Source organism: Vitis vinifera, chromosome 18 (genome assembly GCF_030704535.1).
Source record: "Vitis vinifera cultivar Pinot Noir 40024 chromosome 18, ASM3070453v1".
Classification (NCBI taxonomy): domain Eukaryota; kingdom Viridiplantae; phylum Streptophyta; class Magnoliopsida; order Vitales; family Vitaceae; genus Vitis; species Vitis vinifera.
Genome location: NC_081822.1, coordinates 32180506 through 32205668, shown reverse-complemented (window position 1 = coordinate 32205668; position 25163 = coordinate 32180506). Strand labels below are relative to the sequence as shown.

At 34.2% G+C, this 25163-nt stretch overlaps 1 protein-coding gene across 1 annotated transcript; it reads right to left on the bottom strand.

Moving 5' to 3' along the window:
- Nucleotides 1–15304: 15304 nt before the first annotated feature.
- On the bottom strand, nt 15305–24744 carry LOC100241390 (putative methylesterase 14, chloroplastic). The gene is made up of 5 exons (XM_002282000.5): nt 24128–24744; nt 21991–22230; nt 21747–21890; nt 21024–21158; nt 15305–16067 (listed from the first exon to the last, which is right to left on the bottom strand). Exons 1-5 carry the CDS (start codon nt 24371–24373, stop codon nt 15795–15797), a joined length of 1038 nt encoding a protein of 345 aa, XP_002282036.1. The 5' UTR covers nt 24374–24744; the 3' UTR covers nt 15305–15794.
- Nucleotides 24745–25163: the final 419 nt, after the last annotated feature.

Sequence of the window (25163 nt, the reverse complement as noted above, 5' to 3'; positions counted from 1 at the left end):
CACTTGGGACATGTGTGATGCTACTATCAACCTAAGTGTTGCCTCAACACTTTGCCATATCAACTAAACCTCCATGTCTTTCTTGCTCCTCCCTAGGGCCCTCATAGGTGCAAGGCCCACCCATGAGACCCTTAATACATTCCTCTAGGAACTAAAGGGCTAATAGCAAGCTTATTTGGCAAGTAAGAGAAAAATTTTCAATATTAAAACACATTTAATGATGCATAAAAAAATATAAGCGTGTACGTTCTAGGAAAGTATTAAGAAAATATATATATATATATATATATTAAAAAAATATTTTCTTAGATTTGGTTTATGATAGAAAAATACAAAAAATAAATAAATAAAATTAAAATTAGTTAATAACTTATGTATTTGAGAAAATAAAAGCTATGTTTAATTAAGAAAAACACCCAAAAAGAGGAAGGAGGAGGGGGGGGGGGGGGGGGAGAGAGATGAATTAGGTTTTTTTAAATCTTTTCAAATACAACAAGTTCAAGCACAATATAACACAAAAATAAAGAGATAGATTTAGAGAATTCAAACTCGGGTTTTATAGTGGTTCGACACTTCCTTGCCTACGTCCACTCTCCTCAATCTCCTAACCGAATGAGGGTTCCACTAACTTGAAACTTCAACCAAGCTTCCAATCTTCTTACACTTGGATTCCAACTCTAATGGGCTCTTACACAATCTCTTCAAGATTCAAACCTTAACACTCATTTTTTACAAAAATGAATCCCTCAACCTAGCTTAAGGATAGCTCAAATACAAGACAAAGCTAGGATGACATACAAGAGTGCACTAAAGGATATGCAAGTGATGATTTAATACACTAAGAAAGAAATGAGAGCTTTTTGGTCAATAACAGGTAGGTAGACAATCGATTGCAAGTGTTCTCTTATTCATAAATGAAGTGAAGCTCTCAATTTATAGGTTTCTAAGCTCGGAAGCCAAAAACAGCAAAAGGTAACCTTGACCGGTCGAGCTAGGGCTCAATCGAATCACTAGTCGTTGGAGCATTTAATGCTTTGACAGGTTACCGTTGCCTCGACTGGACCTCGACTGGGAAGAGATGAACCTCGACCAAGAAGAGAAGACTACTGAGAGAGAGAGAGAGAGAGAGAGAGAGAGAGAGAGAGAGAGAGAGAAGATATTGGGCATCCCTTGACTGGACCTCGATCGGACAAGGACAACCGGTTGACCGGTTACCTAACCAGTTGAGTCGGTTAGCCATAGCCTCGGCCGGTTGAACATTTCGGCCCCGAAAACCTATCTTTTTCAATTCCTTTCTTTTCTAACACTTAGGCATGGTCTTTAGGTGAATTATCATGTCAATTTTAAAATATTTTGCCTAAGGTATATTTGATAAAACTCAGGTTTTAATGAAATTGAAAGTTTAAAGGATAAACCGAGTTTTTAAAGATGTATGAAATGGTATGAAAAACTTAAGTGCACTCATGCATTCATCTTACATTTGTTTCCTATGATCACAAGTCTTCCAAAAGTCTCGATCTTGTATCCATTTGGTCATTTGGTGAATTTTTGAGTTTATGCCTGAGATTCTTAATCATTAAACCAATTAGTCACTTAACCATGGTTTGTTATCATCAAAACCCAATTAAGAGAACCCTTGAGCTAACAATCTCCCCATTTTTTATGATGACAAACCTTGGTTATCTAAGAGAAAAAAAAAAAAAAAATTTCCCCTCAAACCAATCATGGATCAATCAATCAATTTTCAATAAGAAATAATGTAAAGCATGAAAATTTGAATAGGAAAAAATTGATCATGAAAATAGCATATCATATATATATATGGTGACATCACATGTACAAGAAAACATAATATATATGCTAATCCAAATAGATATGACAATGATATGCATGAGGGTCTCCTAGATCCTAGATATTTCTCCCCCTTGGCAACATCAAAAAGAGATTGAGGGGGAACTCTAGAGAAACTCAAGGTTGAGGGGGTGGAGGTGGAAACACGGAGTGGGGGTAAGCCATCATCTCCTCATGTTGACTTTCCTAGCAACTCTCAATGCGCTCAATACTCTGCTGGAAATGCTCGAATGTAACCTGCTACTGATCCATACACTCCTCTATACGCTCAAATCTCTGCTAGAAGTGCTCAAACTGAGAAGTAAAGCCAGTCTGATACTGATATATGCGATCCTCCATAGAGTAGAATCGAGTATCACTGACTAAGGAAAAACTCCTCTATACGAGTCCCAAGTGAGCTGATCTGAGCTTATAAATCCATCAAAGGCGCATGATTAGGAGCGTGAGGTGCCTAATATGGTATCTTTGTATGAGGAAGCTTGATGAATGATGGTTGAAAGGATGGTCCCGCTGTGTAAGACGGCTCAGTCATCATAGACTCTGAGAAAGTGGCATCAAAATGAATACCCTCTAACTGAGGTGGAGAAGGAATGTCAAGCTCGGGCTCTCTCTGCTCAAAATCCCTTTAAAGGTCTAACCCACCCTCCATCTCTCTTATCTCAGCCTCCTCTTTTACTCCGAGATGTATCTGTCCCTGTCCCCGAGCCTATGCTAGAGGTCACTCAGCTCTCCTAATCCAAGAGCAATCGGGGGCCTTCTCGAACTTCATCCGTCCCAAGGACTACTCATCGTATGTATCATAACTAGTAAGGGCCTCGAAGTCCGTTTCTCTGCTCAAATCAAGCCCGACATCCTTGAATACTCGAGTAAGGAAGCAGTCATAGGGGAGTACTTGGGTCGTGTTCTCACAGCAGGATATCATATGCATCATCATTAATATCCCACGTGAATTCGTCTCCTCGTTAGAATCGAGTCCATAATGAGTGCCTCAAGGTAGGAAACCTTGTCTCAATGTCCGCCCCGTGGTAATATGATGGAGCACATCATGTGATGAAGGACTCGGCTGGTCACTGTCAGGCTGTGTACCGATGGTTTGCCCATCCCCTGGGCGTCTGCAAGTCCGCACAACCTCTGAATAGCCTTTTTAAGCTCGAAACCCGACACAGTGGGCCAAACCTTGGACTCATACACCCGGAGTCCAACTGAAGGGATGTCGAAAATGCGACAAATGCTCTCCGGGCTCAGTCTGATCTCAACACTTCTAACAGTGGACATGATTGGTCCTCCAAGTCCATAGGTCACCTGTGAATAAAATACACACACTAGAGTCGGGAAGATCAGCTCAGAAATCGTCACAACTGGAAGGCATCCCATCCAACTGAAGAGTCCCTCAAACTCGAAGTACTGAAGTTGGGAGAAATTGATACTTCTCCCTGGAACAACTTTCCTCTAGGCGAATTTTTGTTTGTATCTCCGATACTCTTCGACGGAACTGAAGAGGGTCGTATCATACCTCTCCTTTCGACGAGCCTCCGTTTGATCAGGCTGAAATGGCTTAGCAGGGCGCTTGCCCTGAGCCCTAGAGGCAGTCGTCTCTCTCCTAGGCGCCATCAGAAAAGCAAAAAAGGAAGAAATGAAGTCGAAAGAGAGAACGAACCCAAACAAAGGAGAATGAAACCCAACCAGAAGCCCTAAGCTCATGGAAATGGAGCTGAACCTGACTAAAGCGCACGGTCAGAGAAGAATCAATCCAAAAACAGAAACCCTAGGTCCAGATCCGAAACCCTGGCCTCAAAAACATCTCAAAATCAACTCCAAGGCCTGAAATCGATCTAAAATCTTGCCCAAACTGGTCTCTGGAAGCGGGAATGTGAAGAGTCTTCAAGGAATGGAGGCGAACAGTGGAGAAAATGAAGCGTAAGAGCCTCTTTAAATCCCCAGCCTCGACGAACCGGTCAACCGCTTGGTCAACGGTCAACGCTCCAATTTTTTTTATGCTTTTTCTTGTCTCGTGATCCTCCCCTTGCCCTTTTTAGTTGAAATCCCCAATTTTTTTATGTCCAATGCCAAGAGAATTTTGATTTTTGGTCAAAATTTGACCTTTTTCCTAAGAGTATTTCTATATGATGCATATGATATAAAATTCATGCAATCATAAGGTATATTCAACAAGAATTCATCAAGCAATCATTTGATCATAAAGAAATCACCCCTAGTTGTCTTCTAATATCAACAAATTGCTCTTCACTTAGAGGTTTTGTAAAAATATCGGCAAGTTGATCTTTTGTGTTTACAAATTCAAGTATAATGTCATATTTTTGTGCATGGTTTCTAAGAAAATGGTGTCTAATCTTTATATGCTTAGTCTTAGAGTGTTGCACGAGATTTTTTGAAATGTTCATGGCACTAGTGTTATCACATTTAATAGGAACATGCTTAAAAAAACAAATTGAAATCACTAAGTATTTGTTTCATCCAAAGGATTTGTGCACAATACAAACCGGTTGCTATGTATTCGGCATCCGCCGTTGATAAGGCTACCGAATTTTGTTTCTTACTATGCCATGAAACAAATGAGTGTCCTAGGAAATGACAAGTGCCACTAGTGTTTTTCCTTTCAACCCTACAACCAGCGAAATAGGCATCCGAGAATCCAATTAATTCAAAGTTATCACTCTTGGGATACCATAAGCCTATGTCCATTGTCCCTTTCAAGTATCTAAGGATTCGTTTTACTACACTTAAGTGAGATTCTTTAGGACAAGATTGAAATCTAGCACATAAGCATACACTATACATGATGTCGGGTCTACTAGCGGTCAAATATAGCAAAGAACCTATCATGCCTCTATACATAGTTGAGTCAATGGATTTACCTTTCTCATCCTTATCAAGCTTGATAGATGAGCTTATTGGAGTCTTCATTGTTTTGGCTTCTTCCATGTTGAACCTTTTGAGAAGATCTTTTATATATTTTGCTTGATTGATGAAGGTTCCTTCCTTTAGTTGCTTGATTTGAAGTCCAAGGAAGAAGTTGAGTTCTTCCATCATGCTCATTTCTAACTCACTATGCATGCATTTAGAAAATTCTTCACAAAGAGAGACGTTAGTAACACAAAAAATGATATCATCAACATATATTTGCACCAAGAGCATGTCATTTTCTTTGGATTTTATGAAAAGAGTTGTGTCAATTTTTCCCATTTTAAAACTCTTTTTCAAAAGAAATTTACTCAATCTTTCATACCATGCTCTAGGTGTTTGTTTCAAACCATAAAGTGCCTTTTTAAGTTTGAAAACATGATTAGGAAAGTTAAAACTTTGAAAACCGGGTGGTTGTTCTACATATACTTCTTCATTTATAAAGCCATTTAAGAAAGCACTTTTCATATCCATTTGATATAAAACAAAGTCTTTAAAACATGCAAAGACAAGTAGCATCCTAATGGCTTCCAATCTAGCTACGGAAGCAAAGGTTTCTTCATAATCTATCCCTTCTTCTTGATTAAAACCTTGGGCTACCAATCTTGCTTTATTCCTAACAATTATGTCATTTTCATCCATTTTATTTTTAAAGACCCATCTAGTTCCAATAACACTTTGATTTTGAGATCTTGGCACTAATTCTCATACTTCACTTCTTTCAAATTAGTTTAACTCTTCTTGCATAGCAATGATCCAATTTTCATCAACTAGAGCATCATTTATATTTTTAGATTCAATTTGAGAGATAAAAACAAGATTATTGCAAATATTTCTAAGAGATGATCTAGTTTTTACCCCACTAGATGGATTACCTATAATTTGATCTTGTGGGTGGTTGATGACAAACTTCCAATCTTTGGGAAGGTCTTGGCTTGACTCACCTTGCACTTGTTGAGGAGGAGGTAGTGCCAAAGGTGATTCTTCTTTCTTGGGATCCTCTCCAATTTCTTCTTGTTGCCTTCTTTCTTCAATTTGTAATTTTCCCATGGAGGTCTCCAAGCCTAAATCATCATCAAAACTCTCTCTTTCTTGGAGAGAATTGTTAGATTCATAAAAAATAACATGGATGGACTCCTCTACAACCATGGTTCTTTTGTTAAAAACTCTAAAGGCTTTACTTGAAGTTGAATAACCAAGAAAAATTCCAACATCCAATTTTGCATCAAATTTTCCAAGATTGTCTTTGATGTTTAATATAAAGCATTTGCACCCAAAGACTTTGAAATAGCTAATGTTGGGTTTCTTGTTTTTCCAAAGCTCATAGGGAGTTTTCTTAAGAATAGGCCTCAATAAAATTCTATTTAAAACATAACAAGAAGTGTTAACCGCTTCGGCCCAAAAATATTTTGGTAAATTGTTTTCATTTAGCATGGTTCTAGCCATTTCTTGAAGAGTTCTATTTTTTCCTTTCAACTATCCCATTTTGTTGAGGAGTTCTAGGAGACGAAAAATTGTGGTTAATACCATGCTCATTGCAATAGTCTTAAAAATCAATATTTTCAAACTCTCTCCTATGACCACTTCTTATACAAGTAATTGTAAAACCTTTTTCGTTTTGAACCTTGTTGCAAAACTTTGAAAACTCATAAAAGGCTTCATTCTTTTGACTTAAAAATAAGACCCAAGTGCATCTAGAGAAGTCATCCACAATAACAAATGCATAAGATTTTCCTCCAAGGCTTGGTGTCCTAGAGGGACCAAATAAATCCATATGCAACAATTCAAGAGGCCTAATTGTTGAAATGAAATTTTTGTTTTCAATAGAGTTTTTGATTTGCTTTCCCATTTGACAAGCTTCACAAACTTTGTCTTTTTGAAAATTTATTTTGGGAATGCCTCTAACAAGTTCATCTTTGTTGAGTTGGGAAATGAGGTCCATGTTAGCATGTCTCAACCTCCTATGACACAACCAACTTTGATCATGCATGCTTGAAAAGCATCTATCATGGTCATCATATTTTGAAATATTTATAGCATAAACATTATCACATCTATAGCTCATGAAGATGGTTTTATCATTTTGAATATCTTTGATGATGCAATGAGATGCTTCAAAAATCACTTTAAAACCTTTGTCACAAAGTTGACTTATGCTCAAAAGATTATGTTTTAAACCATCCACTAATAAAACACTTTCAATAAGAGAGGATGTGTCATTACCAATGTTGCCTTGACCAATGATCCTTCCTTTTACATTGTCTCCAAAGGTAACGTATCCTCCCTTTCTCTTTGTAAGGAAAACAAACTTGGACTCATCCCCGGTCATGTGTCTTGAGCATCCACTATCCAAGAACCACTTATCATTCTTGGATTTCTCAACCCAAACCTTTTTAGTTTTAGCATTTGAATTCTTTTGAGAACCATTTCTTTAGGGACATGTACTACTAATGTGCCCTCCTCTTCCACAAAAATTGCAAGTGGTAAAAGGACTTGCACTTGCGGATTCTCTTACAAAGTAGTTCTTAAAATACTTTTGATTTTTTGAAGATTTGAATCTTAGCCCTTATTTGTCAAAAACACATTTTTGGCTAACTAAGATCATTTCAAAAGATTTTTGTCCATAAGAGAAAATTGAAAGAGAGAAAGTTAACCATTCATTTTTCTTTTTTAAAATCTCATTTTCATTTCTCAAAATCTCATTTTCTTTTTCAAGATGAGTTTTAGACATTTCAACAATTGAAAATTTTTCTTTCACTTCTTCAAGTTCTTAAATTTTCTTTTTAAGAAAATTATTTTTCAAACTAAGTTTTTCAAAATCCTCATATAATTCTTCAAAAACATCATGCATATCTTCATCACTAAAGTTAGAGTTTACCTCATCAAGCTCATCTATTGCCATGAAGCACATGTTTGCCACTTCCTTCTCATTTTCTTCTTCGGAGGATTCTTCACTTTCACTCCAAGTGGCCATCATTGCCTTCTTCATTTTTCTCTTGGCTTCACTCTTGTAGAGAGGACAATCATATTTAATGTGTCCTGATTTTTTGCATTTGAAGCATATCAAATCTCTTTTCTCTTCCCATTTCTCCTTGTCACCATGAGATGAAGATTCCTTTTTAGAAGGATCTCTTCTAGAGGTGAACTTTCTTCCTCTAAACCTTTCACCTCTCATGTATTTATTGAGCTTTCTTGTGATGAGGGCTAAATCATCATCTTCATCACTTAGTTTTTCTTCTTCAACATCTTCTTCTTCCTTGGTTGTAGCTTTGAGGGTTATGCTCTTCTTCTTTTTGTCTTCACCCTCTTGTAGCTTCTTTGCCAAATTGATCTCATATGTCATTAATGACCCTATGAGCTCTTCCATAGGTAGCTTGGTCAAGTCCTTTACTTCTTGAATTGTGGTGACCTTTGTATGCCACATTGATGGGAGAGACCTCAATATCTTCATCACCTTCTCGGATTCCTTATAGGTCTTTCCCAATACTTTTAGACCATTGACAATATCGATGAACCTAGTGATCATCTCAACAATAGCCTCATTTTCTTTCATTGAAAACAATTCATAGTTATGAACAAGTAAATTTATTTTTGACTATTTTACTTGATTTGTTCCTTCATGAGTTATTTCAAGCAACCTCCAAATTTCTTTAGCCGATTTGCATTGACATATTCTATTATATTCATTTCTATCCATAGCACATTGCAAAGTAAAAATGGTTTTAGCATTTAATTGAAAGTTTCTTCTATCAAGCTCATTCCATTCTTGTTTGGGTTTTGGAACCAAAACTCCATCAACTAGTTTAGTGGGAAAAGTTGGGTCATCTTCAATGACGTCCCATACATCTAAATCAGTTGATTGTAAGTACCAAATCATTCTAGTTTTCCAATAGGGATAGTCGGTTCCCGTAAAGAATTGAGCTCTATGTTTTGAAAAATTTTCAGTTTGAGATGAGCTTGATGGAATAGTCATTTCCTCTTAGACGATTAAGTCTTTAAAACAAGAGGTCTAGCTTTGATACCAATTGAGAAAATAAAGGTTATGCTTAATTAAGAAAAACACTCAAAAGAGGAGGGGGGGGGGGGAGGGGGGGAGGGGGGTTGAATTGGGTTTTTTAAAATCTTTTCAAACACAACAAGTTCAAGCACAATATAAACAAAAATAAAGAGATAGAGTTAGAGAATTCAAACTCGGGTTTTATAGTGGTTCGGAACTTCCTTACCTACGTCCATTGATTGCTCAAATTTTCGTCGTTTATTGGATCAAAACAAAATTTATAACCTAATTCACTATTCTATAGTAGCTTGTACCCAATCAAAAAGTGGTTTTAGTACAAACTACTATAGTATAGTGGTTTTTAAGTATCGTCCACAAGCATGGATTATTCTTGGTAATTAAGGCTTGAATGAGATAATAAGAAATGATTGTGATAAAGTGAAATTGATTTGAAAATGCATGATAAAATTTCAAAATAACAATTATTTCAAATTGAGAGGAAAATGAAGTGTAAAATAGAAGAAAATTAATAGGAGGTGAAATTCTCGGAGTTAGGATTTTCTAGAAAGCAATTTCCAAGGTGAATGGATGTTAAGATCTAATTTTCATCAAGTTAGATTGAAAACCTAAATTTTCATCTAAACCGATTTTTGATTTAGTTTTAGGTCTAGATCTAATTTCTCTTCAAATGAGGTAATCTAATCCAAGAGATCAATTCAAATCATATATTCAATTCATCTTAAATTGTCTTCTAATGATTCACATAATGCAACTATTCAATCTCATCAAATCTAGCATTAAGAATTTGATGAATCTACCTAACTTGCATTATAGTAATCATCTAAGACAATTTGAAGAGAAAAATCATCAAATTTCAATTAATCAATCAATTGGATCAAATTACCTTTGCAATTCAAGATCAATTATCTAATTCACCATAGATCTTGCCTCTATATCCTCACTCCTTCGAGAAAAACGAGATTTGGCCACTCATGCTTGAAGATTTGATCTTACAAAACATGTTTGGCTACCGAGAAAATGAGAGAAAGTAGAAAATTATATAGAAAGAAATCTGGAAAGTTCTACAATTCGGAAATATCAAAAGTCTTTGAATGAGTCAATCTCGTTTCTATTTATAGGCCAAGGTCAAGTGGACACTTGGCATCATCTAAGAGGTCTTTCGGAGGCTTCTTCATCAAGGAATCTGGAGAAAATACATTTTCGCACGAGCCCCAGCAATTTCGCACGATGGTGCAAAGTAGAGGATCCATCAGCATTATTTTCGTCTTCCTTGAGCGTTTTGCATGACTGTGCGAAAATTTCGCATGGTCATGCAAAACTGCTTTTCACTTTTCCCTTAGTGTGCTGCAACCAAAACCCATTTTTTTCATTTCGCATGACTATGTGAAAATTTCACATGGTCATGCGAAATTGAAAAATATGTTTTTTCGACTCCTCTTTGCAATTTCTCTCATTTCTTCATTTTTAATCCACCTCCACCACCTTCAATTTAACTCTAAAGCTTGGTGCAAACCGATTGCATTGCTTCTTTCATTAAGCATTTGGATCATCATCAACTTTATTTGTTCTCTTTAATTTGATTCATCTCTTTTGTCATCAATTTATCAAAATCATACCTTGAAATAACTCCAAAACTTCATAAAACTTGTTAGTAACTCTTGCAAAGGCAACAACATGTTAATTGAGTGTTTTAGGCATAATTACTACTCAAAAGATGTGAAACTCATGAGAATTATTATATAAAATATGCTCTTTTTGAGTAGTAATCATCCACTCTCCTCAATCTCCTAACCGAGTGAGGGTTCCACTAACTTGAAACTTCAACCAAGCTTCCAATCTTCTTACACTTGGATTCCAACTCCAATGGGCTCTTACACAATCTCTTCAAGATTCAAACCTCTTGAAGGCTTTAACACTCAGTTTTTGCAAAAATGAATCTCTCAACCTAGCTTAAGGATAGCTCAAATACAAGACATAGCTAGGATGACACACAAGAGTGCACTTAGGGATATGCAATGTGATGATTTAATGCACTAAGAAAGAAATGAGAGCTTTTTGGTTAAGAAGGCAATATTTTTTATACTCTTTTTTTTTTCTTTCATTTCTTATACATCATTTTTTATTTTACTTTTTTAAAAGTAAAAGGATATGAAATTATTCATTTTTCTATTTTAAAGAATAAAAAAATTGTTTTCTAACTTCAAATCGTATAACAAACTTTTGATCAAAAATAGTTTTTCAAAAATAAATTTAAGGCATTTTAAATTATTTTTAAAATTTAATACCTGAAGATTTGATTTATTTTTTTATTTTCTCTTTTTAACACTTAAAATGATAATAAAATCTACTTCTCAAATCAAATACCCAAAATGTATTAAGGACAGGACAAATACCGGAAAAAAAACCCATCCATTATCAATTCCTAATGGGAATAGATTTATAACATGAAACTAGTCAAGAAACTTGTTTGATCAACTACATACCATTATATATCAACTATATATCATTATATTTGGTTCCATAAAATATTAAGAAAAGAAAAAAATATACAAAAAATTGTTTTCTCATATTCAGTTTATTATATAGAAAATATAAAAATAAAAATAAAAATATTAAAATTTTATATATTTTTAAATTATTTAATTTTTGTATAAAGGGTAAAAAAAATAAATAAAATGATTTTAAAGAGCATATAAAAATCATTTACTAATATTAAATTTAATTTTCGTTTTCTTTCACTTTTCCTATTATTCTATTTCTCCTCTATATTTTCTTTCCTTACATTTTCCTTCAAAATTTTCAAGAACGGCATGGGATTGAGGAAATAATGAGGATTTGAGATTAAAAAGAAAATGAAGATGGTAGGTTGAGGGTTATTGTTAATTTTTTAAAATAAAAAATAACAAATTGACTATTTCTAAAAAGCTTTGAGAATGAAAAAGCTATTTTTAAATTGTTCATGACAATAGTTTTATCTTCTTCAAAATAAAAAATAATTTTTTTTAATTCAAAATACACGTTTTACAAATTTTGACAACTTTTTTTTTCTTTTCTTTTTTTGAGAATTTATTCTAAAAATACTTTAGTTGAAAATATGGAAAGTGATTTAAAAAAAAAAATTTGTATTTGTATTTTACAAAAGTAGATTTTACTTTCATGAAGAATATGCCAAGAAAAATATGTTTTTATATTTAAGTTTCAAGCTAGAATTTTGTTTTGAAAAAAAATTAAAAACTATTTTCAAAACTTTACCAAATAAGGCCTTAGTTTTCTAAACTATAAATAAAAAATGTCCAACAACACAAAATAATCACAAGATTTGCTTTCATTGAATGTACATAATAATACAAATGTAATGGTTTCTAAAACAAAATGAGATGTAAGTATTATTTGCTTCATGACATAAGTTATCAATGATTTTTATAGAATTAGGCCCATTTGGATGTCTTTTAACTATATGTTAAAACACATGCCAAGTTATGATTCCAAAAATATAATATTTGTCTTTCGAAATTTTCATAAAATATGAAAGATTTTATTTTATAAGATGATGTTTGTTTTTTAGCTGAATAGAAAAAGTTAAAAATAACATATTGGTATCGACTAATATCATTAAACTGAACCTATTGATAACAAGTTCACTTTATTTAAGTTGGTTGATATCAACTGGTTACTTTTAGTTGAATAAAAAAAATCAAATATTTTAATTTTTTCAATTCAGTCAAAAAATAAGCACCGCTTAAGTCTTTTGCTATGTTATTAAACTACTTTTTTATATTAAAATTTTTCTCATTAAATTATTCAAGCATATATTGAAGCTCTTAGTGAGGTTTGAAGAATAAATTTTGGCATTAGCAACCAATCCAAAAGAATGCCTTAAAAGAGTAAAATTATGTTAACATAAAATGCTTTTCCAATTTAATGGAAAATGTTCTAAAATTTATTAATATTACATATCTTGTCATTGACCATGTTGGAGAGGCTTTTTCTAATTTATTTGTCAAAGAAGTCAATATAAGAGGAAAAAAAATCCATGTTTGATAATAAAATATAATTTTTTAATATTTTACAAAATATAATAGAAAAAATTTAAATAAAAGAGTATATAAATAAATTTATATTTATATATCTTTGAATGATTTTCATAGATATTGAGGGGTTAAAAAATATAGCCAAAGCTCATGTTTGTATCCTATTATTCATTGCATGTGGACTCTCCATGAATTAGTGTTCGTAATCTATCAGGATAGTGCTATCAACTCATCAAGATTACCTCTCTAATATTGAGTTACAAATTTTCCTATTATATAATCAATTAACATACTCTAACTTATAAAAAACATATATCAAATTTCACTTAAAGAATTACTATAACTACAAATTTTATGATCACATATATTTTGGATCACCCAAAGAGATACGTTGTCTCAATCTTATGAAATATCATGGTACCTCTATTGAGAATACCTATTGCCACACATCTCCATCGACAATAACCCAATTCGTGGAAATATATGACCACATTAGGCAAGGTTGCACTTTTCTAGATTTGACTAATTAATTAATTTAAGCCCAATAAAGATTTAATTAAGACCCAAGTGAGTTGGATTAGATAACTCAAGCAAAATTGGGTTCAAGCCACTAAAACCTATTAGGAGTCTTATATAAATCCCCTTAGGAGTTTAAGGTTTAAGATTGTTGTTGTTTTGTTGTCTTCTAAAGAAAGAGATTTTAGAGAGAAACTCTAGTCATCCTCTAAAGAGAAAAGTCCATACTTTTCTTGTGCCTAGATCCCTACAAGAAGAGATTAGGTGGAAGAACACCGAGAAAACAAGCTCTACAATGTTTTTTGAGGACTTGATTGACTTGGAATCGATTTAGGAACATCTAGATCACATGTATGGTTTTTATACTCTCTAGATCTACTGCATTTTTTTGTTTTGATGTCATGTTTTTCCATTGCATTCTAAAGAGCCCTAGGGATAGTTACATGCACCCTACTAGATCCAAGGTTAGGGAATGGAAAAATTCGATGTTCCTAACAATTATTTGCACTAGGCCAAACATTTCATATACAATTAGTATAGTGAGTAGATATATGGATTACCTTAGAAAGATCCATTGGCAAGCAATGAAATGGATACTTCAATACTTGAGAGGAACAACACATGTTGACTTAGTAATGATAAAAGCAGTGACATTTCTAAGGATTGCATTATGACCTAGCCATAATGTAAGAGATGTAGGTCATAATGCTCGAGATGCAAGCCATAATGCTTATAAGATACAACACATGGAATAAGGATAAATTAAAATGAGATTGAAACTTTATTAAATAAATAAATAATAAACTTCGAATTTATTATATCATATCATACTTTTAAAGTTTTTATCCTAATATAGACTTATACAATATCCAATTGAATTTGATTATTAAAGAGGAGGACCTGATTATTAAATGGGTTATTTGACATGTTATTTGTTTAATAATTAAATAGTATATGAGTTTATGTTTTTAACACAATTATTATTTGTATTGGGTTTGGGTTAATAACGTAGTAGAATACCTAGATTTCAATACAACACAAACACAACCCACTTACACAAATTGCCACCCTAACCATGTCATTTTCTTCAAACTCAATGTCTCTTGTTACCCATCGGATTAGGGTCATATGGATCATGATTTTGCTTCCAAAATACTGATTAGGGCACGATTATTTTTGAAAAAACAATTTTGCACCTTCAAATGCTATTTTTAACACGTCTTACAATGTATTTAACTAAACAATAAAGCATTTTAAAACAAAATAAATTTGAAAATTTTTGAAATTTAGAAACCAGATTTAGAATGAAAGCCTTTATGTGCGCTTTCTAGCAATCAACCACATTTTATATAATATAAGGTAGAAGTATACATCCATATTGGAGGTGAAAGTTTGATACTATTCGTCACCATGTTTGTTTTTTCGTGGGTTAAGGATAAAATATAATTATGTTTAGATAAAATTCATATCAACCTGTATAACCTATATAATAAATAATTTTTTTTTTATCAATCTACATAACATGAGTTTGATCTGAATTGACCAATTTAATAATCATATTAGTTAACATGATTATAATTATAACATATTTAACTCATTTGATTCATTTAAAATTTGATTTTAAATAAAAAAATCAATTAAGTCATAAACATGAGCGATTAATCACACATAAACTCATATAAGATCTAACTCGATCTTTTTATCAAACAAGACAATTATTAAATGATTTAAATGGGTTACATGATATATTATTTATTTAATAATTAGGTCGTGTTTGGATTTATATTTTTTATCTGATTATTATTCGTGTCATGTTTAGGTTGACCTATTTAGTAGAGTGTCTCACCTTTAACAACCCACCAACATGAATTGTGACCGCTAATCCATACCAGCTAAAATTTGTTTTACTACCGGTTTGAGATTCATGATAAATAAATAAAATAAAAAGGCTGTAACTAGAAGTTGGTTGCTAAAGAGAATATGAATACATTCACTGATAAAAACTACAAACAGTTACAGAGAAGCATCATGAGCTGTAACTACAACAAGAAATCACCCAGAAATGGACTCAAATCACCAAACCTACCAGGGACCTCTCCATTTTCATCAGTACAATTTCGCTTAGAAAATGAAAATGAACAATAATAGCTGACAAGCTTATGAACATCAACTTTAATCTTTACCAGCTATGTTTAATATGACATTGATTCGTTCGGAGAATAAGTCGATACCCCTATTTCCTATATATATAATCAATGTTTTGAAAGAAAATGAAAGATCCTATAATCCATGTTTTGAAACAAAATGAAAGAAATGGCATACTTCAGTCAGATCACTGCATTTTCTACATACAAGAAGGGCCTTCCTTGTTGTCAGGCCATGTGAGTAACCAACAACTACCCTGCTTCTCCTTAAGAAGAAAAAAAAACTGCCCTGATGTTTCTGGAGATGTATGGTTATGGGATTTGAGCAATTTCAAGTAAAATTTTGTGCAGGGACTGTGGCTTTGAGAAGAATGGGCAGTGATCACTACCTTTGATCTTGAAGACTCCTTCAGGTGGGTTCTCCCTCACTAGCTTTTCTTGGACATCTGGTGAAAGTGCACGATCGTCCAGCGTCTGGATGAAGAACCGGCGGCCTTTTCCATAGTTTTCAGGGGAAAGGGACAGCTTCTCCATGATAGGCCCCAGAGGGATGGGTCTCATGGAAACTGTTGCCAGAGCAACATCCTGAAATGAACCATGTTACATGTTAGTTTCATTACTCTATGTTATTAGGACATCTTCACCCAAGGAAAAGGACACAAATTCTTTGTCGACTGGAGAAAGTTAATTCTCTACTCATCAAGCAAGAATAAATGTGCCGGTTTGAGATGGTGGATCACACAACCATGGTACTTATTGTTGATACAATTACAAGCAACCCATCTGTGAAATGCATATCAAAAGTTTAAATGGTAAAACAATCAGCCCGGTTTTAAAGCATTAAGAGAAAAAAATCTAATCAAGAGGATTTTCCTCAAAAAGTTTCTTTGGCTTCAGGAATTATGAATGATTATCTTCAAACTAAGAACAATTATGAAGGTTAGGGAGTAAGTTTCAAGAAGATGTGCTAAGTACGTCAAAGCTGTGTATAACAGAGAACTGACTCTAGGGGAATGCTTGGTGGAATTACAGTTTTTTACAGCAGTTGATGGCTAGGAACCTTATTGATGCAGCTCATGTTAAATGAGATTAGAAACAAATTTAATTATTCCGAGGAAACATTTTGTTATAGTTGGAAAAAGGGGTAAGATGTGAAGGCTTGGTTGGATTGACCGAGTCTCAGATACTCACTTTGAACAGGCTTTATACCCAGGTCTGACTGAATTCTTGGAGTATAAACATTCAAATACCAGCGAGTACTGGTTATCAAGAGAGGATTCCATCAATTCTTCTTAGTTCTAAAAGCATACAAGACCTTTTTATTCATTTATTTGGTTTAACAGAAACAATATATGTACACAATGAAAGTGAAAACCTCGCTGTCCCTGTAAACCCAGAGTCCTGATGAAAATGAAAGCCATCCCAAGTCCATGGTATATACCCACACAGAAGAATTCACCACTGGACTAGTTAACATCTCCCAAACAAGCCCTTTCACCAGTGGCATACATTGGAAAACTAATAGTTCTTCATCACTAATACTAAGCTCACCCTTTCTTAAAGCTCATACCTCAGAAGAAAAAAGGGCTTTGATTATTCTAATGAACTCATGCATTCTTCCGACTTTCAAAATTAATTGGAGACTTACCTAATTCATAAACTCCAAGAAGTCAACAATAATACTCTTAAAATTTAATGACTCTTTTACACTCTCATAATATAATTACCCACGGAAAGATACTCTAGAAATCCACCAATTTAGAGGAATACTAATTGCAGCTATAGGTTTAAAACCGAGATTAATTACCATGACCATATTTTTGCCTCAACTGTGACACGTTTAATATGAGGCCACAAACAACATGATATTCACAGGCCAGCATAAAAAGGAGACCAAATCAAAACTAGCTTTGGTAGTTGAATGTGCTAAATGAAGGCTAGAGTGGCTCAAAATGAACAAATGAATTGATGAAAAATCGTTCATTTTTAACAGAATATGTATAAATATGCTAATTGGTGGACTAGGAAATAACTACATGCTTCTAAAAATTCCATAAAAATTAGAAGGGGGAATGAAACTCTTTCCAAGATCCTCAATTATTTTAAATACTAATACTAACGCTAATTTTGATAAAGTTGTGCAATATTGATGGGATTAGCCCCTTAAAAAGCAAACAAGATGAAGCAATGGGAAAAGGAGAAAAACCCAAGTGGAAAATTAGAGACTGTTGGGTCCTGTTGAACAACCAACAGGTGTGTCCCCATAGGCACATGTGGAGAGATAGACAAAGCCATAAAAAAACAAATCACAGATAGCTTCCTTTGAGCTTGCACATGCGCTCAATAAATTAAGGAACTAAAAAAGCAATGAGGTTCCAAGTTATGATCTCCGGCTAAATGAGATTTTGATACCATGTTAAGTGACCAATTTTCCTAAAAACCTAAGCTGTTAGGATTTTAACCCACAATGTATACCATGATCTCTATACTACAACAGGTCCCACCATATGAAGCCCATCACCTTATGGAGGATATATTTGTTGTTATGGTTGAACCTACTTGATTTTAGGCTAGGGTCTCATTGAACAAAATCAGAAAATTTTACGTTCAAAGGTAGTTTGGTAACTTGGTGTCAAATTCAATAGACCTTTAAAAGGGATTGAGAAACCAATCTCCATATAAGAAAGAGTTGTAAAGACGATAGAAGAGGGCATTCTCGGCAGATCTTGCACTTAGTTAACGGTGATAATCCATTATTTTCTGATTCTTTTTTTATGACACTCCTAAAATGCGTTGGTGAGATTTTAAGCTGATTCTTTTTCATTTTTTTTTTTTCTCGTTTACCTTTTCTGCACTACTGTACAGACTTCTTACTCTAACCTTACTTTTACCTCCAATAACTGAACAACTAAAAACTATTTCCTTGTTCAGAATTTAAGCCAGAATTTCATTTTTAGTTTCAGCCCATAAGCCACCTAGAGAACCATTCAGAGCATAATCCTATCCTATCAATATCTGAGTGTAGGCAGCCTCATTTGCAATTTTAAGGGTTAGCTACAACCACTTTTTGCCCCATGGGAAAAAATCTTTGGATTAAAAAGCATGTGAGAAGTCAAATGGTAAATACAAACATGAATCTTGTAAGAGTGCATAACATACATTTTGGGCTAAAATCCTATAAACTTAAGCTTTTAGGAAAATTGGTTATCTAACATAGTATCATAGCCTTATTTGGTGGGAGGTCATGTGTTCGAACCTCACCGCATATTTGTTTCCTCAATTTATTAGGCTCAAAAGAGGCTATTTTATTTCTTTAATTTATTAACCAAAAGAGGCAATTTTATTTCCCCAATTTATTAAGCCTATGTGTAAGCACAAAGGAGGCTACACGTGAGGGAGTGTGTTAGAGTATATAATACACATTATGGGTCCAAGTCTTATAAACTTAAGCTTTTAGGAAAATTGATTGTCTAACAAGCCTCAAAAATAACTAGCAATGAAAAAGATTCATTCGATTGGCTAGAGGAACATTCACTATACAAAATCACAATCAGTAGCAATCACTGAACCCAAGAGTGGGTCAGCAACCACTGGACTCAAAAATAGACGATGAGATAGTGAAGCTCTTGGAAACAAGGTTGGTTGACCACCACTCTGTTATGAAGATAAACCACATCAAACTAGGTAATGTACAATGAGAAAACAGGATCAGTAGCGTAATTTATGACGAAAAATCAACAGAAAATTTGACTGAAAACCTGATAGATAAGGTCACCACATCATGATTACAAAAAGGCTTGTAAAGTTTTGACAAGCCAGTGATGCACTGAAAAGGTACGACTTGAGGTTGACTCTAGGAAAGTTGGTTCTAACAGCTGTTGGCTCATGTCCATGAAGAATAACTTGACTGGGTCTCCATGCTAGAAAATTTTGAAAGCTTTTTTTTTGGCTAAGCCTTAGAACTCTCCATGGGGACCCAAACCAAACCTCAGGGTGCTGACTACCCCCACAACAACCAACACAGGGTAAATTCAAGGTATCATCAATAGTAGGATTCAAACCTAAGACCATGTGCTGCTTACTGAGACCACACTTCCCAGTGTTCGCCCTAACCAACTGGGCTACCCTGGCAGGTTAGAAAATTTTAGAAGTTTCAACTTTGTAAAGGCAAAGATGGAAGGGTCCAGGATGCTTAAGGTGGCATAGCATTTGAGAACCAGCTCAACAAAACCAGGTAATCACATATAGACATGTGGGATGGGATGAAGTTAAAGATGGTGGAGCACTTCTTTCTATACATAAGAGATGATGGAAACTTTTGACCTGCAGATTACAAAACAACCTTGAACCCCAAGATATTTTCTCTTAAACAATCCTTAAATTTGGCTTAAGAATAAAAAATAGGTTTCTTGAGTTGATTATTCAAAATCATATATAAGAGTGAAGCACAACTAGTTGCTCAAAACAAAGTAAATTTAGAGTGGAGATTTGATTTAGGATGGCCAATGCACATACTTGGTCGTTGGAGAAGGTATATCAACTTACCCTTAAAGATTCACCTGAATTTTGCTAATGCCCACACTTCTTGGACACAATAAACCTTTTCTTAACCCCTCTTTTATCCCTAACCCCATCCCTTGATCATAAACTCCAAGAATATTTAACTGGACCAAACCCAAAAACCCTACTATTGTGGATGTCCAGATTTTGGACAAGCTTTTTTCTCCCTGATTTCTGCCAGCAAACAACCTAAAAAGGTAGTAGTCATTCTGTCCTAGATTCCATTCACAGATCCTAGTCCTCTTTCTCCATCAACCCCTAAAAGACTTAACTTCTAGCTCACCAATATCTCATTGTAGGCAGCATTAGCCAATTTAGTTTGAACATTCTTCTATATCAGACACGTTGCAGATCCTTTTACGAGTTAGCTACCAACTAGTGCTGCTCCTGCCTCCAAATTTCCAATTAATGGACTTGAGAACTAATCCGCCTCTACTTTGAGCTGCCTGAAGTTGTGAGTTCATCACAGGCACTCTTAAAAATGTTTACATACGAGGATGTTTGGTTAAAAATAGTACATACAACGATAAATTAGCGAAGAACCCTCAAATACAACCATTCCTCTTTTTTTTTTTGTTTTCCTCTATGACTTTTGAGTTAACATAAGCTGTATGCACACATAAATAAACAATATCAAAATCTACCCATGTAGAAGAACGTATACATGAATCATACCAGATATGTAGAAGAGCTAGGAGGCGATCTAAACCCTAACTTAATTTTTAAAAGTCACCACTAATCCAGTCTCAATCATGCTCTATCCACAGCTAGTTACTTAACTCTTTGGACTCAAAATATCATCTCAAAAATGAATTTGGTTATTAGATGACAGAAGAGTCTAGGCTCCTATGTCTTGATAACCTAAAAGTTCTTTCATGAGATGAATACAAATATGGTACTCCAAGTGACATTAATTAAGAGAAAAAACCCAGAAGATACTATGAAAAGGGGAAAAAAAAAAAGGCTAGGACTGTAAAATACCTTTGTTGGGGTTTGGTTGAAATATAACCCCTTAAGTTGCAAGTTCCCAAACATGAATGCAGTAGGAGGCTCATCTTTGCCATTCCCATAAATTAAAAACTCTGATTCCTTCAAGAAAAGTTCCGAAGACCCAAGCTGCAGAAAAGGGGAAAACATGTAAGCTGGAGAAATCAAAGCAAGAATAACTATAATAAAGAATTGCATTCCACACAATGAATTTCAGACTGCCTTGGCTGGTCACGATGGTTTCTTGTTTGGGCTGACAGGTGTTCACTGAGTGGTGTGATGGACTCTTTAAGAGAATTAACTGACATATTGAATTTGAATTCAACTTCAGCATTACAAAGCTGATAAAAGCAATGTCAACAAGGCAAAAAGGAAAAGAAGCATACTGTGTTGCTGAAAATTCCATAACCAACTCATGAAGTTTGTCAATGATTTTGGGACATTCTTGAATCGCAGAATCCAAGGCAATAAAAGCTGTAGTATGTACTTAAAAAACATGTGGGAATTTTGGGTGGCTGTTGCAATAAGTGGAAGCATTGTGCCACAACACTTGGCAGGCATTCAGTAAAACAGAGTTTTTCCAGTACATATCAACTATGTATGAAATTCCAAGTGGTGAAGTATAATGATGAGTCATTGCAATTTTTGCACAAGATTAGCCATTCAGTAGGCAATGGAATATAACCTTAAACAGGTGATATAACACTGATTATGTACCTCTTCAGCAAACACATCAAAAGGCCTCTGCCCATCAGACACCATTGTAGCACAAAGAAAAACTGCTTTTGAGATCTTCTGTGAGAAATGCTCCAAAGCATATGAAACAGATGCGCCTCCACTACTGTGACCAACCAAAATAACCTGTAAAAAGGGCTACAGGTATTACAAGATTTACCAGAATAAATGCCAGACACATGCTTCGAGAATACAGGAATCATTGTGATTTTATACACCCTCTTACCTTTTCATCCTCTGGAAGGTTTTCTAGATAATCAGTGAGTGGTTTTGAATAGTCTGCCAATGTAGTGACACTATTTGTGTCTGTCTGATCAATACCAGATCCCCTAAGATCTAAGGCAGTTGGAACCAAACCCACTTCCTCTAACAGAGCAATAGTTTTATACCAAGACCATGCTCCAAATCCTTCTCCATGTACCAGAACAAATTTTTTTGTTTTAACATTCTCCAAAATATCTGGTCCCTGAAAAGGACATATAGCACAATGAAATACATGGTGAAGAATTTATTCACAAAAAGCAGCAAGAAAATGCTGAGTGCCTTATAAATGGTACATGACCATAATCTTCTAAGGAAACTTGAAAGTTTCAACAGATGAAATAATTGCCAGGCTACAGTCTTTCTGCTAAGTAGAAACAGCAGCAGAGCAAAGAACAAAGATCGAATTCAAGAAAAATATGGAGCTGATGTATCAAAAATTGTAATGCAATGAACTCCTCATGGTGTGAATACCCAACCATAGGCATCTGGATAGTGTATTGAATTATATAATATATTATTGTATTTTCCAGGTTAAATGCAGAATTGGGACATAATAAATTTCATTTGGTAGAGCATAGTGGACACTTTCTGCAAAACACCTGGATCTACAGATGCAAAGTTGTGATAAGTGTGAGTTCCTCAGTACAGCAGTTCAACTAAACAGCATTTGAATAACAAACACAATGAAAGAAATCAAAACACATGGTTACTTGTATGACATATATAGGCAATGTTTGGTTCTAGGAAGATACTAAGGAGACAAAAACAACGCTAAGGAAAATTATTTTCTCATGTTTAGTTTACTATGGAAAATATGGGAGAAAACATAAATAATTAAAATTAGTTAGAAACTTATCTATTTTCAAATTACTTAATCTTTATATAAAAGAGTTAAAATAAGTAAAACGAGCTTGAAGTAGTCTTTAAAAACTAATTTATTGGCTTTAAATCTATTTTTTATTTTCCTTCACTTTTTCTTTCCTTGTACTTTTCCTATCTATTTTCTTTCCCTCACATTTTCCCTCAAATTTTCCTACAACCAAACATAGCCATAGATTCTAGGATCTTCTGCTACTATTTTCGAAAAAAAGTAGCAATCATATAGAATACAAACTATTTGAGTGTCCTTGGAAGATCCACGTCCTCCCTTGCTTCAACTAGTTCTCTTATATAGGCTGCAATGACACTGTAGATAACAATTCACACAGCAACAAGACATTTAAGATTTTTTTACTTGCCTACTACTTAAGGCCACTGAAACAGAAAGGACAATCTAATCACATAAAAGATTCAGTCATCAAGCCCTCAACAAAAATAAGTCATGTAGTAATAGACTCCATGCCTTTCCTGTCATGCTGTGAATTACCAGAAACTTTTAAGATGTTTCTGTTTCAATTTCAAAAGGCACAGTTAAGCGCATGATCAATGACACTCAATAGTCAACTCTAGAGATACCCAAGTCCGTGAATTGCTGTTCAAGGCTCAAAAAACACTAAACTTCAGAGACACCTGACCACACAAAAATTACAATTTAAGGCTTATAAAGCAAGCATGGATCACAAGAAAAGACTGAATCTTCTGACCTTCTACTTCCTATAAAGAACCATGTGAATAAAGTCCAAGGGCTTATTTGGCATTATAAAATTGTATTTAGACAAACAGAAAGCAGGCTGTTCCTTTCATCTTTTCTAACCCCTTTTGACTGCTGAAACAAACGTTTTGAATTCCTTGTTTTCCTTTATACTCCGTTTGGCTGGCAAGAAAAGAAAGTTCAATTCCAAACCAAATACAGCCATCAATTCCATTCCAAAGATGATAAACAAAATTAGCTCACAACCAAGCCTTGTACAAATCACATGCTTCAAATTGCTTTCCATGGCCTGAATTAGTTGTCATATGAAGCTTTGCTGTTGTTTTTGTTGATGTGATTATTATATTCTCCAACTTTTCTACACATTACCAATACTACTACTTTTTTCACTTTAAAGAACAGCTTACAGATCTCAATCATCACAACCCACTTTTCATCATTTGATCCAATTATCTAAGAAAATAGCCACTACCCAGAAAGCAAGAACCCTAAATATCCCTAAATATACCTGTTTTCCATTAGAAAACGGATCGGAGAGGGTGTGGCGCCGCGAGCTAGTCGACCCAATTCGCCTAGACATGGACCCGTCAAACCTCTGGGACAACTGGTGCTGCTGAATTGCCATTGACAAAGCTTGCCTGTGCAAGAACTCGTCCTCATCCAGCATTTTCCTCTGAGACCTCCCAACCCTCTTGCTCTTTGACCCATTCTCCCTTCCATCTTTCTTTGTCATGCAAATGAACTTGTTACCCATTTCTCCAAATCCAATTTCGCACAAAACCCACCACTATTTTCCAGGGAAACTCCCAAAATCAGAAGATCGTCATGGAAACTGAAGCTCTGGTCAATGCAGTTTTCCTTTTCTTTCCAAACATCAAGATTCCTCTATTTTTCAAATTTTGTTGGGAAAATTTTGGATTATTGAGAAAAATAAAGATAACAGGGTAGGTAACAGAGGGCTTTGATTGGAAAATCTGTGGGAACAACTCAATCCAACTCAAGCAAACTCTATTTAATGCTGTCCTTTTCAACGGTTACTCTCTCTCTCTAGAAATTCATTCTTTTTTGTTATTTCTCCCTGCCCAATCTACCTGTATTTCTAGATATGTAGTTTTATAAATATTATTTTTTGTGTTTCTTAAAGTCCATAAACTTTTTTTCATGGTTTTAATTTTATAAGGAAAAAAAACCGAAGTTTTAGCAATAAATTCAGTGAAATCTGGTTTTCTGACATCATCATAATTTCATATGATATGTTTAAATAAATAAATCAATATATATATAGTCATGTAAAATTAATTAATAATTTCTATATATATAATATGAATTTTAAAGCTTTTTTTTCATAAATTTTAAGGTAGTCATCCTTTTAATGGAAATTTTAAAATATAATTTTAATATTTTTGTTTCATCATAAACTTAAATTGCTATTTTCAATTACTTAAATTAATAATTCAAACCGCACTTAAAAATAGGACATTTCCATTTTTTATAGGAATTTAGCTACCGGAAATAATGGTATTTCCAAAGACTAAAATAAGTTT

Coding starts and splice junctions, on each gene's coding strand:
- LOC100241390 (XM_002282000.5), bottom strand. CDS start 24,373: ATGGGTAACAAGTTCATTTGCATGACAAAGAAAGATGGAAGGGAGAAT. Junction 21,159..21,746: donor TTGATGTGTTTGCTGAAGAG/GTACATAATCAG, acceptor CCTTTTCTGCAG/CTTGGGTCTTCGGAACTTTT. Junction 16,068..21,023: donor TCAACCAAACCCCAACAAAG/GTATTTTACAGT, acceptor GGTTCATTTCAG/GATGTTGCTCTGGCAACAGT.